Raw genomic sequence first — 19,058 nt, 5'->3', positions numbered from 1 at the left:
GCATTTTTGATTTTCTCAGGCTTTGTGCTCGCAACGGCGAAAACACCCGTAGAGTATACAGGAGGACGTTACAGGAGCTGGTGTATGAGTGGGAATTAAGTAGTTGCCAAAAATTCTGCACTTTACAACATCAAAGGCATTATATAAATGCAAGTTGTTGGTGAGGATGAAGGGGTTTGAGATATGTATCCGAATTTGGTGATGATAATTGTCTTGAACTGGTGGGAGGAGTTGAAGGAGAACATGGGGGGGGGGGGGGTTGAATGAAGTAGTTGCTGATTTAATAAGCATCTCATTGAGGGAAGAGGTGCTGCCTCTCAGGGATCTGTTGAGGGAGGTGGGGTGAAGTTTGGGGTTAGAACCAAGATAGGTGGTTTAGGGTGGCGAGAGGAAGCACCCAAATCTGTTTGGAGGAAGAAGAATTGTCTTGAGTAGTTGTCCATGGTACCATCTGAACCAGAGTTGCAGTTCATACCCCAAGCATGATGGCAATGAACTTAACCCAAAGGAGAATGACTGCTATGCCTCTAAATGACCCACTCTCATATCTTTTATTTCAACTGAACAGCTGGAATAATTTGCTTCAAGACATCGTGGAGCAGCTACACACGAGGAAGGTTCTGCTCCAGCTCTGGCAGAAGTACAAGGACTGCTCTGGGCAGTGTTCAGTAACCCTGCAGGAGAAAGAGGAGAAGAGCACTGAACTGATTAAGAAAGCTGCAAATAGAGATGTTGCTGACGAGGAGGTCACAAAATGGATTCAGGACTCTGATGTAAGTACAATGGATCTAATTGAAGGCAGTGACGCCACCAGCCAAACCCACCACCATGAAGTGCAAGTGCAGCTGGTGCATGGAAACAGCACCATCTCCAAGAACCCTTCCAAATCCCACACCCTCCTGACTTGGGTATACTTTGACATTCCATTTTTGTCACTGGGTCAACATTCTGGAACTCCCTACCTTGTGAAGCTGGCATTGCCGCAGTGGTTGAAAGGCAGCTGCTTAGCGCCACCATCTTGAGGGCAGCCAGGGATGGGCAGTAAATGCCAGCTTGCCAGTGAAGCCCACACCTTGCGAATAAGTTGCTTGTCTGTCTGCACGTTGTCGTATTAAAGCCTCACTTGGTGCTCAGATTGGATCAGACTGCAGGCTAAAACACTCTCACCACCTGTTGCATGAGACTGAAGCCCAGGCATGACTAACAGGGAGTGACAGCCTGATCTTGTCAGTGGCCACAAGTTCAAAACGTGCGGACTTTGCTACAGGCTGCCATCCACGAGAAAAGCTTGACCATAAGAGCTCTTACAATGATTGAGCAATATAAATGGCTTAACTGCAGATCTTTCTTGTTTATTATGATACAGAAGGAGGACATTGGCTCTGCAGGTCCATGCCGACTCCTAATACAGCAATTCCATCAGTCCCATTCACCCTCTCTTTACTTCCCTGCACCCCTGCAACTTGTTTCCTTTAACACGCCCACCAACTCCCCCTTGATTCTTTTGCCATATCTAAAAGGGTAACTTGCAGTGGCCAATTAACCTACCATCACATCTTTGGGCTGTGGGAGGAAACTGGAGCAGCCGGTGGAACTGGCTGCAAACTGGACATGGACAAGCACCCGAGGTCAGGATGGAACCCAGGTCCCTGGAGCTGTGAGGCAGCAGTGCTAATTGTAAGCCATGGGTTGTTCTTCCATTTTTGGATTAATGCTTCTCATTTGCAAAGTCCAGACTGGCCTCCACAGTATGTGCTACCTTTTATCAAATATCTCATGACACCTACAGAGCAAGGCATCTCTCCAGTACTCCATCCATCCTTCACTATGGGAAAGGAGAGAATGTTCATAATAATATATATAAACTCAAAATTACAGTGAGGTGTTTCCCTACATAAAAGGTATTGGAAATTAGGCACCTCTTCCCAAAGATAGCTGTTGAGGTCAGTGCAATTGACATTTCCTAAATTGAGAATAAAGGCAGGTAAGTGATACAAATCCTCCATAATCTAATTGAATGTGGCGTAGGGTTGCAGGGCCAAATGGCTTACTTCTGTTCCTTTAGCATTGCCCTCAAGAGCCTGGGCAGCTTTTAGAACACATGTTGGTGGACAGAAGCCTGCCAAGTTCCACTGGATGTGCCAAACTATGCTGAGCAATGTCCTTAAGTGAAACTCTTATAATTCCCTCCACAGGAGCTGCTGGAGGAGTTGGGAATACTGAGAGATTCCCTTCACGTTCTCTCGGAGCTCGGAGAGGAGTTGAGACAGCAGGTGGACCCTTCTGCAGCAGCTGCTATTCAGTCTGAAAGGCTGTCCCTTGCCCAGCGATTGTCTTCTCTGGAGCAGGCACTCAGTAGACAGCGGGCTGTGCTACAGGTACCATTGATAGTTCCATTTCTGTACATGATACGCCTGGGTTTGATTTTAGGGTAGTTTTCTCTACAAGGGACCTGGAGAATAAATTAATCTTAATTTTAATGTTTTACCAAATAGCACAAACAGTTTGAAATTTGACATACTAGGAACTTATGGGCTGATTGTACTACTGCATTTAAGAAGAACAAACTTGCTTTTATGTAGCAGCTTTCATAACTTCATGTCCTACAACATTCCACAGTTAATTAGGTGTTTTTGAATAACACTTGGTGATTTGAAATTGCACACCAAGATCCCACAAACAGCAATTAGCCAAATGATGGATAATCCTGATTCAATGGAGTTCAGAGGATAGAGAAAGTGGTATCATGGATAACTCAGCTGTAAAAGGGGGTGGGAGGATGGAAGAAAGTCAGAAAAGCAATAATGATGCAAAATTGGCTCACTGTCGAGAAGCAAGGGGCAATAATTGATTGGAAAGCCATCTGCAGAGAAGTTCTGCAGTCTCATTTTGTGGTACATACATCAGAATTTTACAGATGTTACAAAAGTGTCCCATGTGATTAATGAAGTGAAAGATGGCTATTGACTTAGACAGGTAGCAAGAAATTCCATCACTCTGACAGTCCCCGGGGCCTGACGGAATATTCCCCAGGCTGCTTCGTGAGGCTAGGGAGGAGATTGCTGAACCTTTGGCTAGGATCTTTGAGTCCTCGTGGTCCACGGGGATGGTACCGGAGGATTGGAGGGAGGCGAATGTTGTCCCCTTATTCAAAAAAGGTAGTAGGGATAGTCCAGGGAATTACAGACCAGTGAGCCTTACATCTGTGGTGGGTAAGCTGCTAGAAAAGATTCTGAGAGGTAGGATCTATGATCATTTAGAGAATCATGGACTGATTAGGGACAGCCAGCATGGATTTGTGAAGGGAAGAACTTGCCTCACTAGCCTGATAGGGTTCTTTGAGGCGGTGACCAAGAAGATTGATGAGGATAGTGCAGTGGATGTGGTCTACATGGATTTTAGTAAGGCGTTTGACAAGGTTCCGCATGGTAGGCTTCTTCAGAAGGTCAGAGGGCAAGGGATCCAGGGAGGCTTGGCCGTGTGGATTCAGAATTGGCCTGCCTGTAGAAAGTAGAGGGTTGTGGTAGAGGGAGTGCATTCGGATTGGAGGGCTGTGACTAGTGGTGTCCCACAAGGATCGGTTCTGGGACCTCTACTTTTTGTGATATTTATTAATGACTTAGATGAGGGGGTGAAAGGCTGGGTTAACAAGTTTGCAGATGACACAAAGATCGGTGGTGGTGTGGTAATGTGGAGGGCTGTCAAAGCTTACAGAGGGATATTGATAGGATGCAGAGCTGGGCTGACAAGTGGCAGATGGAGTTCAATCCGGAGAAGTGTGAGGTCGTACACTTTGGAAGGACAAACTCCAAGGCGGAGTACAAGGTAAATGGCAGGATTCTGGGCAGTGTAGAGGAGCAGAGGGATCTGGGGTTTCATATCCACAGATCACTGAAAGTTGCCACACAGGTGGATAGGGTAGTTAAGAAAGCTTATGGGATGTTAGCTTTCATAAGTCGTGGGATCGAGTTTAAGAGCCGCAAAGTAATGATGCAGCTTTACGAAACTCTGGTTAGGCCACACTTAGAGTACTGTGTCCAGTTCTGGTCGCCTCATTATAGGAAGGATGTGGAGGCATTGGAAAGGGTGCAGAGGAGATTTACCAGGATGCTGCCTGGATTAGAGAGTATGGATTATAAGGAGAGACTAAAGGAGCTAGCGCTTTACTCATTGCAGAGAGGGAGGATGAGGGGAGACATGATAGAGGTATACAAAATATTAAGAGGAATAGATGGAGTGGACGGCCAGCGCCTCTTTCCCAGGGCACCAATGCTCAAAACAAGAGGACATGGCTTTAAGGTAATGGATGGGAAGTTCAAGGGAAACGTCAGAGGGAGGTTTTTCACCCAGAGAGTGGTTGGTGCATGGAATGTGCTGCCTGGGGTGGTGGTGGAGGCTGATACGTTGGTCAAGTTCAAGAGATTGTTAGATAAGCATATGGAGGAATTTAAGATAGAGGGATATGTGGGAGCAAGGGGTTAGATAGTCTTAGGAGTGGTTTGAAGGTCGGCACAACGTGGTGGGCCAAAGGGCCTGTATTGTGCTGTATTGTTTTATGGTTCTATGAACGTTTCACTCTACAGGCTGGCATTCAAGATTATGAAGCATTCAGCAAGAGACTGGAAGCCTTGGAGAAGTGGATTGTGGAAGCTGATGAGGTGCTAAAATTGCAGGATCCCAATCGATCATCTGACCTAACCATAATCCAGGACAGAATGGAGGAGCTAAAAGTAAGTTCCTTGCGCTTGTGTTGTTTATGCATCTGGTATTAAATAGATGTAACTGAGTGCATGTTTCCCCTTCCTGTTGGTTTAGGGTTAGATGTTCTAGATGTTCTTTTGTCATGCCTTCATCTTCCCTTGTAATGTTTCAGAGTTTCAAGGCTTCTGGCATCAAAAGGGAAAGAGTCCTGTACTGCCTCCTTGTTACTGCTCAAAGCTGACCTACTAATAGTGCACAAATCGTCTCCTTTTTGATATGCACCCAATTACCCTCTGCTGGAAGAGGAGGCCTGGCCACTCAGCTGCGCTTTCCACTGCTTGTGTGCAGTGCATCTCAGGCAGATGGTGGCAGGGCAAGAAACTGACCCTCTAAGTCTACAGTGTTGCTTTTTGTTTGGTGCGTTTCTTTCCTCGTGGTTGCTGTATATTGTAAGTAACATCCAGAATACTGAGGCTGTTGAAAGTGATCTTGGGCTGGGAGCCACTAGAAGATAAAATGAGGCAGGATGTCAGACTCATTGCCAGTTGTGAAAGCCCATTTGTCTTCCTGCCCCAGTTTCTTTCCCAATAAATCATCTTTAACTTAAACAAAAATTCTACCATTGTTTGGTTAAGGGTCAGGATCTGGCTGTAGGAGTTCTTTGGAGACACAAGACACTGCAGATGCTGGAATCTTGTTTTATGCTGTCGGGTGCTTAAGAAATTGTGTTAAACCACCGCTGTGTTGGGACTCTGTTCTTTTTGTGCATGGCCAACCCATAGCAGTGTACTATTGGGCTTGAGGCGTTGGCAGATTGGATGGGCCGTCCACGTGAAGGCATGCACAAAGCCCCTCCTCCTAGCCCTGCAGTCAGGTGGGCCAGGGTTTGGAATGGGGTGTGGTTAGTGTTGGGGTGCAGTTATAAGAGGACTGGTGGGGGTAGGTGGGATGAAGGGAGGGTCAGATCTGGAGTCTGTTGGAGGCTGTGGAGATGTCGAGGTTAGATATTTGGGTAGGAGCATTAATGTCAGATGTGATTGGGTGGTGGGGGAGGCAGAATTAGTGATGCAATTAAGTCAGTAGTCCTGACAGTGTGAGGGACTAATCAGTCAGGGGCCCATTGCACGATAGGGTTGGTGTGGGGAGAAAGCACCAAGGCAGGTTCTTAAAGAAGACTTGCCTGACCGGGCGGGGCTGGAGCAGAAATGGGCCTCAGCTCCCTGTTAAGGCCTGTCTGTGTTTGAGCCTCCCCCTCCAAACCCCGTCCTCAGCACATTGGATATGCCAAAGACTTTTGGAAAAAGTGATCAGACAGTGTGAGTTGCACTGTTTTATGCACCTGCCTGCTTGAAACCAATTTTCAGAACTGCAGACCTGCACACAGAGGTTGCGTGATGGTTGGGTTCTGGACTCCATTACCTACTGTGGTGTTTTCATGTGCTGCACAAGAATTTCCAGCCCATTGCCTTTTATTGTACTTCAGGGATAAACATAGAATTATATAAAATGTACTGCACAGAAATTAGCCATTCTCTACCACTGCCCTATCCCAGGTTCGCCTCATTTCAACAACATCCTTCTCTTCCTTTCCATCCAATTACACTTGGAGTCCTCTGGATCCCAAGTTCTTCAACTCGTCCATATGGGTAGTGAGTTACGTAGACCCTTTCTTTGTAGTGCTGTTTTTCATTCTTCAATCAGTGTAAATCTTTTAGTGGACAGTTCTGTTAAGTGCAGTCGAACCAAGATCCTGTTTAAGCTTTCCATTGCTTCTTCCCTTTTGAAATTGTATTACTCTCAAAGTTAAAACTAGTGCATTGTTTGTATTTTTTTTGAATGGTGTAATTACTTTATTGATTTGTGATTCTGTTTTCCTAGATCCCTATACAAGTATTGAGTAATGGAAGTGGAGATCTTTGAGCAGACAGTGCTGTGCTCTGTTTTCATGGGAATGGGTTGTTGTAATGCTGTGTGTGTGACAGCTTGAATTGCCAATAACACTGCGCATTCCTGTCAGTTTTTCAGTCAGTCCACATCGTAAGGAGAAGCAGGGATTTGACAGAGTGGAATGCTTTATGATTCCTAAATGATGAGGTCAGATTTTCATCTGACCCCCTGTGCCTCTTGGTAAGAAGCATTTACCCCAGGCATTGATGTAACAGCAGGATTTCCTGACCACGTTAGAATATGTCACCTCGCATCTCCTAGCAGTCGTCCTTAAATGGAGTTTGATTTGTCTGACGAATTACTGTTGGTTTGCTACATTATGGATGGCACATTTTCAGACCACAGAGCAGTATGATCGCATGTAGACAGGTCAATGCAGGTCTCGTGCAAAAAGTTGAACAAGCTTTTATTGTTGGGTCAGGTGGGAGAAAAGTGCGGGTTTTTCTGTTGTAGCCATGAGCATACTTAGTGCACGAATGTCGAGAAGCTAATGGCTCAATGAGACCCAGCAAGTCTTTTCATGTTTGAATGAATCAAAATTAGACAGATGGGCTCCACAAATGGCAAATTCCAGCCATTCTTCTGCACCAGGAAACTAATATCCCTTCATTTTAACACAGGAGTCCACCAACCAACCCCACTGTGTAAAACCTCCTTCTGTCCTCCATAGAACCCTACTCTTCTGAACTGAGATTCTCTCTTGGGATCATTGCTAGCCTTTGAAATTTGTAATTATCACTTCGGAAACAAAATTTCCTTAAATTCTACTGTTATTTCAGTCTGAGGGTGAGCAGTGGTCATTCTGTGAAGTTGTGATATTTATTTTGTGTATCTCATAGGTCCAGATGCTGAGGTTCAGTAGTACAGTTCCTGATTTGGATCGTCTGAATGAACTGGGGTACAGGTTACCCCTCAATGACAAGGAGATTAAGCGTATGCAGACTTTGAACAGATACTGGTCTTCGATATCTGGACAGACCACAGAGAGGTTCAGGTAAAACTCAGATCCCATGCTCTTTATCCATAACTTCATCAACGGTCAGTTCTTGGGGCATATGCATAAACAAGACAAATGAGTTCATCAATTGACTTATTTCTGTAAGGATGATGGATTCACAGAATAGCATCTGACCTATAGAGAAGTTTATGGTTCCTTTTTTCCTAAACTGATTGAGTTTTTCTTGCAGTAAGTTGCAGGCATTCCTGCTTCAGCACCAGACCTTCCTCGAGAAATGTGAAACCTGGATGGAGTTCCTGGTCCATACAGAGCAGAAGTTGGCGGTGGAAATATCTGGAAACTACCAGAATCTCCTCGAGCAGCAGAGAGCACACGAGGCAAGTGTGGAGGGGCTGGGGATTGGGAAAGCAATGATGACCAACATTTGCAATGAAAACCATCACTTCCTAAGTCCCTCTCCAAATCCTGTATTAACTTGATTTGGGAAGATGTTCCCATCCAATCATTGTTGCTGGGTCAGAATCATGGAATTTCCAAATTAAGGGCACACAATCCAAGAACAAAGTAGTGAATGTACTGAACTAGGGGACAGCTGTGATGAACAGGTGCATTCCTAGGATAGAGCTTCATCACCTGGGCACCTTGTATCAGGAATCAGTGAGCACAGTTTGGACGGCTTTCTGTCACAAAAGGGCAGTGGTTGGCAATGTTCCCATCTTGCTGGGACTTGCTTATTGCTGCTGCTGGTGAGATGGAGGTATATTAGGAGTGTGCAGTTGTAATTTTGACTCTCTGTTGCCCTTGGGATAACGTGTAAATATGTGCACATTCCCATTATAACCCATAAATGATACTTTGTTTTTTATCTTTATTCAGATTGAATGGGGATAGACTTCAAATGACAATGAACAGGCTGGTGGAGTGGGCCGACACATGGCAGAGGAGTGCAAAGTGATGCACTTCCATAGAAAGGAGGAGAAGTGATATAGTACAAAGAGGCCATCTCCAAATTGGTGCATGAACAGAAAGACCTGGGCTGTGTGTGCATGCGTGCATGTATGCATACACAGGAACTGAAGGGATGGCCAAAGAAAATGGTTAAAATCAAGTGGGACCCTGAACTTTGTTTTTAACAAAAAAACAGCGAAGAGTACAAACTCCTAAGTTGAGGAAGTAATAGTTTGAAGCAATTGCAAAGGGAAGGAAAGGGACTAGGTGAGAGGCGAAGATGAAGAGGCCTATAATAACCAGCAGAGATTAATTCTCACAATGCTGAGGCAAACATTTCTAATTGTACAATAATTGTCAAGAAGAGTATAGCTAATTGCCTGAACTTACTGCATCTACCTTAAACATTCCTGTATAGCTACTTAACAACAGTGATCACACTTTGTTGACCTCATGCCCCTTTGAGCATTCCAGCAATGTGATGACTCAATGCAGCTGTTTGTTCTTTCTCACCACTGCTCTCCTCTGTTCTGGTGCAGCTGTTCCAAGCGGAGATGTTCAGTCGTCAGCAGATCCTGCATTCCATCATCAGCGATGGTCAGCATCTTCTGGAGCAGGGCCAGATTGACGACAGGTAACTTCCTTACAGGCCATCGCTCTGTATCCAAGCGTTGTGTTATAGCATCCTCAATTAACACTGCGTTTTGCATTCTGTTATTGCTTTTCCCTTGTACTACCTGAATGTACTGACGTGATGAAATGATCTGTATGGATGGCATGCAAAACAATGTTGTTCTCTGTACTTCAGTTCATGTGACAATAATAAACCAATTACCCATTTTTTTAGAATAACCTTGTCTAAATTAATATCTGATATTAATTCAGATGTGGCAAAGCTGAACCCAGTTCATAAGAAATTTAGACTTTCATACTAATCAGAATAGAAATTAAATGGCTCAATATTTCTAACTTGTAAGACCCATTTATCCAGTTTGGAGGTTCTGAAACTTTTCCTTGCCAGGATCTAAAAGTAATGCTTGCTGCTTCTCAAGTCCCATCTTAAACTCTCGTACCCTGCCCACGCCCTCCATCTCACAGTCCATCCTAAATCTAATACCCTCCCTCCTGCAGAACACTTTCCTCTAACTCCCTACCTTCCTCACTCCCTCTACCCTTTGCTGTTTCCATTCCCCTCTGCAAACACTTGCTCCTCCCATTCCCCTTTGCCTTCCCCATTTTCCTTCCCCCATCTTCTCCCCCTCCCCCCCCCCACCCACATGCCTTTCCTTCTGTCCCTGCTCTATATTCCCCCATTCCCCCATTTGGCCACCCCTTCCCCTCAGCTTGCCCTCCCCTCACTGCCCCCTGGCTCTCCCCTAACTCTCTAGTTTGTGGCTGCTGCCCCTTCTCTACCAGTCTGAGGCTGCTTCAAAAACAAAGGTCACCCCATCAACTCCCCATGCCATCCAAGGGTAATACTCCTCTGCGGACCCCAGCACCCACTCACATGAGCTGCCCTGCCTGTCCAGTGGTATCTGGTGTGGAGCAGGTATACTGTGGGCAGACACAGTCAAGTTGACTGAGTGAGGTGACATTGCCTGCAGGACGAACCTGCCTCCTGTGCAGTGGGATTGAGGAGTCGAACAGCCTCTGCCTGTTCCTACACAGCAGGCTCTTGAGTGCTTGAATATCCTCCCCATTGTTCCTGTGGTAACAGGCTCTCAAGGGGCTGAATGGCATTCCCCCCGTTCCTGCATAACAGTCACTTCAGGGGGTGAATGGCCTCTCCCTATTCCTGTGTAATAGGCTTGAGCCGTTAATTGGCCGCTATCTCTACCAATGGATCGAGCTTACAAGTCGTTTTCAGCCTAAAAGTGAAGGGAACAAATCAGAGTCTGAGGAGAAGCCTAATAGCAAGCAAAATGATGTACAGGAGCAGTTGGTCATGCTGAATCTCAATAAAACATAAATGAGGACACAGCCAGGTTTACTGTGTACACTTCTGGTCACCACACACGGGAAGGGCACGACAACATCAGGGAAGCTGCAGCGGGGACTTAAGAGGGCATTGCCAGATCTGGCAAATTATACTCATGAGGAGAGACCATTTGGACTGGGATCATTTTGTTTGGATCAGTGGTAATTGAAGGGAGATTTACTTGAGGTATCTAAAATTATGCAGTGGGGAGAAGATCTTAATCTTTAACAAGAAGATCAGTAACTTGGGGGGCCGAGATCTCAGTTGAAGATAAGATCTCTTTATCAGTCACATGTACATCGAAACACACAGTGAAATGCATCTTTTGCATAGAGCATTCTGGGGGCAGCCCTCAAGTGTTGCCACACTTCCAACGCCAACATAGCATGCCCACAACTTCCTAACCCATACGTCTTTGGAACGTGGGAGGAAACCGGAGCACGCAGAGGAAACCCATGCAGACACAGGGAGAACGTACAAACTCCTTACAGACAGCGGCCGGAATTGAACCCGGTTTGCTGGCGCTGTACTAGCGTTACGCTAACTGCTACACTACCGTGCCTGGTTTAAGGATAAGAGTAGGCTTGTGGAAATGTTTTCCCTGACTCTGAATGAGGTCTGGAACTCTTTGCTTGAAAGGGTGGTGGCTAAACAGGCCCCTGCCAGACGTAAATGGGCCTAGATGACAGCCTGAAGAGTCATAATCTACAAGGCCAAGAGCAGGGAACTGAGGTCAGTTCTTTATTTGCCTGGCGTGGGTGCAATGGAGTGAGTGGTCAGTCTTTGAGCTGTGAATCGTGATGGTTTCATTGATAATTTAGCTGTTGCTCACTTTCTCTGGCAGGGACGAGTTTAACTCGAAGCTGGCCATGTTGAGTAACCAGTGGCAAGGGGTGATTCGCCGGGCGCAGCAGCAGAGGGGGATCATCGACAGTCAGATCCGGCAGTGGCAGCGGTACCGGGAGATGGCAGAGAAGCTGAGGAAGTGGTTGGTGGACGTGTCCCAGCAGCTGGAGCGGAGGTGGAGCAGCACTGCCCCCATTGCCCTTCAACAGGCCAGGACTCTGCTGGACGAGGTTCAGGTGGGGTGACACTTAACAAAGAGCAATCCTGCTTCACCATCGTACAGGTCTCTTGTTGTTGTGTGGTCAGTAAAGCTTAAGGGATAGGCAATGAGGAAGGGAGATTCCAATATATGCTGTTAGTCAACATTTTGCAGGACTGTAGAGAGACAAGACACTGTGGATGCTGGAATCTGGAGTAACAAACCGTCTGCTGGAGGAACTCAGTGGGTCAAGTAGCATCTGTGGAAGGAAAGGAATTGTCGACCCAGAACGTCGATAATTCCTTTCCTCCCACAGATGCTACTCGACCTGCTTAGTTCCTCCAGCAGATAGTTTGTTCTTGTTCTTACAGTACTGTACCTGCATCCCGTCCCTTTTTACCATACCCGCATCCAATCCAGCATTGTATATTGTCCATTCTCACGTTCCTGCAGCCTGTCCAACAGTGTGTCTGTGCGGTGAATTACATGTCACTGCAGCGACACCATTTCTGGACAACAGCTACACCCTGTCACTGTCTGTTTGGCACGCTCTCTTAGTGTAACAGATTTCTCAGCCTACTCATGAATTCTTCTGCAATCTACAGCCAGACTTTAAGTCAACGTATGATGAGCAGTCTTGGTAGTTAATAAGTATAGACATTGCTGTATTACAGCACATAATGGAATTTCACTTCCTTTAGCCTCTGGCAATCTTAAACATATCCTTATCCGGAGATGACATCAGCGCCTTGTGTCTCAGACTCTGACAGTCCACTCGTACCCGATGTCTGTCAATGCTCTCTCTCTCTCTCCCTCTTGTAGTCGAAAGAGAAGGTACTGCAGCGGCAACAAGGGAGCTACATCCTGACAGTAGAAGCTGGGAAACAGCTCCTGCTCTCAGCAGACAGTGAAGCAGAAGCAGCCTTACAGGCTGAGCTCACCAACATCCAAGAGCAATGGAGGGTAGCCAACATCACTCTGGAAGACCAGAGAAAGCAGCTGAGCATCATGTTAAGGGTAGGTATTGACCACTGAGGCCACACATTGGGACAGGGGCAATGGTACGGTTTTTAATTTATTTCACTGATCCTTCTTTGAACACTGTAGTAGAATATTTTGCATCAATGCAGAGTGAAAGACATTTGTACCTATTGCAGGGGATCAATGTAGGGAGAGTATCACTGTTAATGATGTTAAAGCTGCGTTGTTTATTGGTAATATTTTATGCTGTTAATGTCAATGTGACAGAGCCTTTGCTATGAACCTGGCTCACTTCAGATTTTTACAAAACATTCACTGGAAAGGCCAGCATTTATTGCCCATCCTTAAATGCTTTGAAGTGACTGTGTTGCTGAGTCATTTCATAGGGCATTTAAGAGTCAACCCATTGATAAGTCTGGAGTCACATATAGACCAGAACAGCAAGGACGATGGATATCCTCTCTTGAAGACGTGAGTGAATCTGATGAGTTTTTCCAATGAACCAGTCGTTTTGTGGTCACCATTACTCATTACTAGCGAGTTTTCTTTAATGCCATTTTACTAACTGAATTTAAATTCCATAGTTGCCATATGGAATTTGAACTTGGGTCTCAATTGCTAGTCCAGGTCTCTGGACAGTAACATCCCACAGACAGAGTTTGATAATGACCAATTGATTTGTTTTATATACGACAGGTTGAGGAACAAGTATTGGCTAGGGCACTTGGGAACACATACTGCCTCTTCTTTGAACAGTACAGTGGGACCTTTCACATCAGTGTAGAGAGATAGGATTTTGTTACACTTTCAGATGGTCAGTGTGGAGAGAGCGTCCCAGTTCCTAACCTCGATGTAAAGAGCTAGATTGCTTATTGATGATTTTTAATGGCGCTATGTCAAAGTAACCGAGCCCTACCTGTGACCCTGGTTCATTCCAGATTTTTTTGTTTAAAGAGTCTGCTTGTAGAGCAGTCGTTTCTTCTGTGAGCTGTTACCTGACACAAAGAAGGTGGGATAGTGGCCCATTAATTGATAGCCACATGAGACTACGAGGGCACGAGAAAGCAGGAGTAGTCCACTTGGCCCCTCAAACCTGCCTTTCCATTCACTATGATCACAGCTGATCTACACTGGCCTCAACTCCTCTTCTGTCACAGTTCCCCACAACCCTCAGTTCCTCCATCTTTCAAATGTGTATCTATCTCTGCTCTCTGGAGCAGAGAATTCCAGACATTTTCTACCCTCAGAGAAGACATTTCTGTGCACCTTAGTTTTAAATGTCTGGCTCTTAATTTGTAACCATGCCCCCTGTTCATGACTCTCCCACAACATCTACCCTGTCAAGCCCCCTTGGGATCTTGTATGTTTGAGTAAGGTCACTCCTCATTCTTCTATACTCCAAGGAAAAGTCTGGAATACCACCATAACCTCCTCATCTAACACCAGTCCATTGTAAAACCAACTATCCCAGCAAGTTAAATTTTATATACTAATGATTAGTGCATTTTCTTTCTGCCTATTATATCAATCCACAATTGCTCAATTACATCTCCAGTGTTATATCCATGAGCCCCAAAGCATAATCTCACAGCTGACTTGCTGGTAGTGTAAACGATTTATGTTGTGGTATAGCCTGCAGTTGTCATGTGTGCTGTTCTTTACATGAACTCCCCATCATAGTTACTTTCAGCTGTACACATTTCCTGTCACAATTTTCCCATAGCATTATTATTGGTCTAAAACAGTGGTCTCTACCAGCCAGGGTGGGAAAATGTCCTGGATGGGCTTTAAGTGAGAAAGCAGCAAATGTGTCACTAGCAGTCCTTGCCTGCCATCCTTTTTACCTGGTGTCCGAGTGTCTCGGTGTGGAAAGGTGGAACACCTCACCAGCATATTTAAATCAGCTCTCACATTTGCAATTGTGGGCCAAATTTAACTTCTGTTGTTGCTGTCTGGGTTTCCTGAGATAAGGAGCCCAGCTGATAAAGCAGGTGTGACTCAGCCCAACAGAATCCCTTGTGGGCCAGAAGTAGCAGGAGTGCCCTGCCTCATATCTGCAACCTCAGCCCTTCAAGGAAACGTTGGGCTCTTTTCCTTCACCACCCCGCCCTACCATTGATTGTCTCCTATGTCATTTCCCACCAGCCCTCTGCTCACCACTTTCGGCAGAAACCTTCTTCCTCCCTCAACCAGCAGCAACTCTATCCTGTAGTCATAGTCAAACTCCAGCTTGGGCATGTTGGTATGTCCTCCTTAAATACTGCATTGTTTTGGCTAAGCACAGACAGATTATTGATCAAGTTCTCCCTCTTCAACCCCGCAGAGTGACGTGTGGCTGACATCAGATCTGTCTTTCTCTCCTGTGTGCTCAATTGATGCTTTTAATGGCTTCTAATTGATGTTATTGATACCTTTTTAAAGGACTGGGAGCGATGCGAAAAGGGGATCGGCGAGTCTCTAGACAAGCTGAGGTCTTTCAAGAAAAAGCTTTCACAGCCACTGCCCGACCATCACGATGAGCTGCACTCTGAACAGATCAGATGCATGGTTAAGTTATATTTAATGGTTTACTTAGTCTGAATATTTTATTACCATCTTAAACCTAAGAATATAAATCGAATACAGATCCTGTCCAGATTAACCTGTTGGCTGATTTGATAAGACTTGGTGTGACACACCCGTTGACTGAGTGCAGTGTGCTGATGATTTTGAGGTAGGTTTTAATGCACATGGTTTATTTTTCTCTCTGCAGGAACTGGAGAGCTCCTTCGGAGGGTGGACTGACGACCTCGCCCACCTCTCCTTTCTGCGGGAGACATTGTCTAGCTACATTCGTGCTGACGATATCTCAATCCTGCAGGAGCGGATTGAGCTGCTGCACAGGCAGTGGGATGAGCTGTGCTACCAGGTAAGCACGTTTCTCCCCCACTCTTGGTATGTTGATCCCTTGTTCCTCAGCTGATACGTGTCATTCATTTGTATCTCTATTGGGCTTTCAGATGGTATAATGTGATGTGATAATAGCACAATAATATATTCTTGAACTACTTGAAATTTACCTTCAATTTCCTTTTGATCTGTGAAATAAATTACTATTTTTTATTTGGGAATATTGTGAACGTCATTCTGTCAATGATGATAAAGGGACACTTTTGTACACTGCCAAAGACTGATGATGTTTCCAAATGCCAATGTAGAGAGGAACTTGAATGCTACAAATCCATGATTTTGCCATTTCACAACCTTGGTCTTGTGCACCTATTATAACAATTACTTTGCTGATTACAAATCGCATTTCATTCCATTGAACCTATTTTCAGCTGCCAGTAAGCAGTTCACCGTCCATGCTATCTGTTCCTTGAGGCACACATCTCTAAAAGCTGACCTCGCTCATACCAAAACTTTCAGGGATCCCCAAGGCCCATTATGAAGAATCTGTTCACCACCTCTCACCACCTTCAGATAATCCCAGGAGATTAACTTTGAGTGGAGAAATGGGGCTGTGTCTCATGTGTGCACCTGGCTAAATTCAGTTGCCACTCCAGAGATCTAGGCATTCCAGTGCAGTACTGAAAGGGTGCAGCACTATTAACATTGCAACGTGATGGATGAGAAGTTAAAGCAAAGCCTCACCAACTTTTAGCACTATTTCACAGAGCAAGCAAGTTCACTGAGTGTCCTGGTCAACATTTAGACTTGTTTTAGGTGTTGGTTAAAAATATCTGCATCACTGTATGTGGCACTATACCATGCATTTTTAATTGCCACTTTGTCTACATTACTTCTTGAAGTATAGTCACTGATGTAGCTTAATGGCTGCAAACACTTCGGAAAATCCTACCCTGCTGAAAGACAGTATATATAAATGGTTATATGTTCTCTTTTGCAAATGTTTTAATCCCTCATGCAGCAGTTTTTAATTAATTGTGCTGGGGTCATTGCAGAAAATAATATCTCTTTTCTGTGTTTATTCACGTGTGTTGATTTAACTTTTGTGCTTGTGGAGCTGTGTGAGACCTTCTAAATCAGTCGCTGGCACACAAGCAATTTTCAGCAGCCAACACTGCCAGTAAGAATCCACTGTCTGGGAAAGCGGTGAAAGCAGATTCAGCAATAACTTCCAAACTGGGCTTTGGACATACTGGAAAAGAGAACATTTGCCATTGGGAAAGAGCAGTGTAGTGGATGGTGGGGGCAGTATGGAGGGGGCTGTGGAATGTTGGTGGTACCAGCTGGATAACCCTTTCCATGTGCCAGCGCAGGCTCTTTGACTCAAATTACCTTCCTGTGTGCTGCATGATTTTATAAATGGCTGAGACTCGGATTGAAATCAGTGGTTGAGCATAATTCAGATTTTGATACAAGGGCTCTCTGCTCAAAGGAGTGTGGGTATGGAGTACACAGCCGTTGCTTGACTATGCCAGAGTCGACTTGGTCTTGAGGCCTCTGTGAAGGTTGTTAAGTTTGGGTGGTGCTTTTGTCAGTGTGGTTTCTTCTTTACTTGAACTTCCTAATTTTTATATCAATCCCAGATTTCTCCAGAGCTGCTTTGAGGATGTCATTGTAATGTTTCTGTTGACCTCTGCTGGCCTTGAGCTGGGAATAGAGAACTTTTTCACATCCATCATGTGACTGGCTCTCTCCTCAATCATGTGACTGACCCAGTGTAATTACAGTGTAATAACTATTGGCTCGATATTGGTAGCATTGGCTTTAGTCAGGGCACTGGAATTTGTGCAGTGGTCTTCCCATGTGATTCAATGGCCAAGTTACAAATCAACCAAACTTTGTTTAAATCTTTGATCATGCAAGTGGAAGGATGGGTGCAAAGGAAAAAAAATAGTTTAGAAGGCATTATAGTGTTGTCAAGAGAAAATCCATTTAACCTGGGTTAAGAACCTAAAAGGATATGGCCACACTTCTGGGGGTATTCTTTAAGCCTCCCAATCTGATAGGGAGATAAGGGTGCAAATTTGTAAGGAGCTGAGAGATGTGCAGGAGAAATAGAGCAGTTATATTGGGGGATTTTAACTATCCAAATGCCAATTAGGTTTATGAGTTAAGGAAAAGAAGAGGGAGAAAATACTGCAATGTGTTCAGGAGAACTTTCCTGACCTGTATGTTCTCAGTCCAAGTCAAATGGAGGCACTGCTGGGGAACAAGGTGACCCAAGTGGACTAACTGTTGGTGGAAGAACACTTGGGTAAAGGTGATTGTCGTACATAAAGTTTAGATTAGTAACAGAGAATGGCAAGGAACAACCTAAGAGTAGAACTAGAGTGGAAGAGAGCTAACTTATTTGGGGTGAGAGAGGATTTAGCCAGGGTAAAATGGAACTGAAGATTGTTCCATTAAAGTTTTTCCTATTAATGTGTGATCTTTGGGGAGATGTTTTGGATGCAGGCAGGGTACGGTCAGGGAGAGGTTGGGGAACCAAATCCAAGGCTCCTTCAATAAGAATGGAGGTAAAGAGGATGATGAAACAAAGAAAAGAGAGTGTCTTGTGCGTGTCAATTGAATTCTTCAGAATCCCAGTCGAGAGAGGAAGTGAAGCAAAAGCAAGAATATGAGAAAAGAAAAAGGCAGTTAACATAACAGAGAACCCAGAAATCTTTTAGCAGTATGTAAATAATACATGTGTAGTAAGAGATCAGATGGGACTGATGATGGACAAAGAAGGTGATGCATGCTTAGAGCGATAGAGTGAGGCAAGAATACACGACTTGGTTTCTACTAAAGAAGACAATAGTGACAAACTATCAGTAGCAGTGGAGACAGTAGGGATAATGAATGAGATGAACATTAATAGGTAAGAGAAGGGATGATTGCACTTAAATGTTCCTGTGTGTAGATCTTTGCAGCTGGCAGAAAAAAACAAGAATGTGATTAGCAAAACATGCTGGTTCTTGGGCGTCCTAAGTGGAGGTATTGCACATAAAAGCACAGATGTTGAACCTTTATTACGTTCTGATTAGATCACAACTAGTGTACTGCATTTATTTCTGGTCAACACACTTTTGGAAGGATGTGAAGGTCCCTCAGCGAGTGCAGAGATTTACCAGAATGGTTCCAGCAATGAGGGAGTTTTGCTCCAAGATTTAGTTAGAGAAGCTAGGGTTGTCCTTGGAGCAAAGGAGGTTGAGGGCAGATTTGATAGAGGTGTACAGGATTATGACAGTTTTGGATAAGATTGATGAATTGACATCACGAGGGCTAGAAACACAGATTTAAGATTTCCTTCAAGAGCTGTAAGGAAGAATATTTTTAAGCAGAAAGTTGTAAACGCCTAGAATTTGTTGCTTATACATGTGATGGAAGCAGAAGTGATCTACAATTTGAAATGGAAAACTTATGGCAAATAAACTTGCAGGCTAGGGGAATAGAACAAGGGGAAAGGGAGTCACTGGATTGCTCTCCAGAGAGCCAGCACAGGCTGAATGACCTGTGCTGTAATGGCTCCATTGCCTAGAAATTAAAGTATGTTGTGCCCACTTTTTAAT

General features: G+C 44.8%; 1 protein-coding gene across 1 annotated transcript in view; it reads left to right on the top strand.

The window, feature by feature from the left end:
* Window positions 1-19,058, top strand: part of syne1b (spectrin repeat containing, nuclear envelope 1b) — a 392,896-nt gene that overhangs the window by 295,849 nt on the left and 77,989 nt on the right. The window contains 10 exon segments of the mRNA XM_052012795.1: window positions 569-773; window positions 2,196-2,378; window positions 4,584-4,730; window positions 7,488-7,642; window positions 7,836-7,983; window positions 9,094-9,188; window positions 11,377-11,614; window positions 12,400-12,594; window positions 14,980-15,105; window positions 15,311-15,466. Coding sequence (XP_051868755.1) covers window positions 569-773; window positions 2,196-2,378; window positions 4,584-4,730; window positions 7,488-7,642; window positions 7,836-7,983; window positions 9,094-9,188; window positions 11,377-11,614; window positions 12,400-12,594; window positions 14,980-15,105; window positions 15,311-15,466 — 1,648 coding nt within the window.

Source organism: Pristis pectinata, chromosome 3, assembly GCF_009764475.1.
Source record: "Pristis pectinata isolate sPriPec2 chromosome 3, sPriPec2.1.pri, whole genome shotgun sequence".
Classification (NCBI taxonomy): Eukaryota; Metazoa; Chordata; class Chondrichthyes; order Rhinopristiformes; family Pristidae; genus Pristis; species Pristis pectinata.
This window is presented reverse-complemented; position numbering and strand designations above follow the sequence as displayed.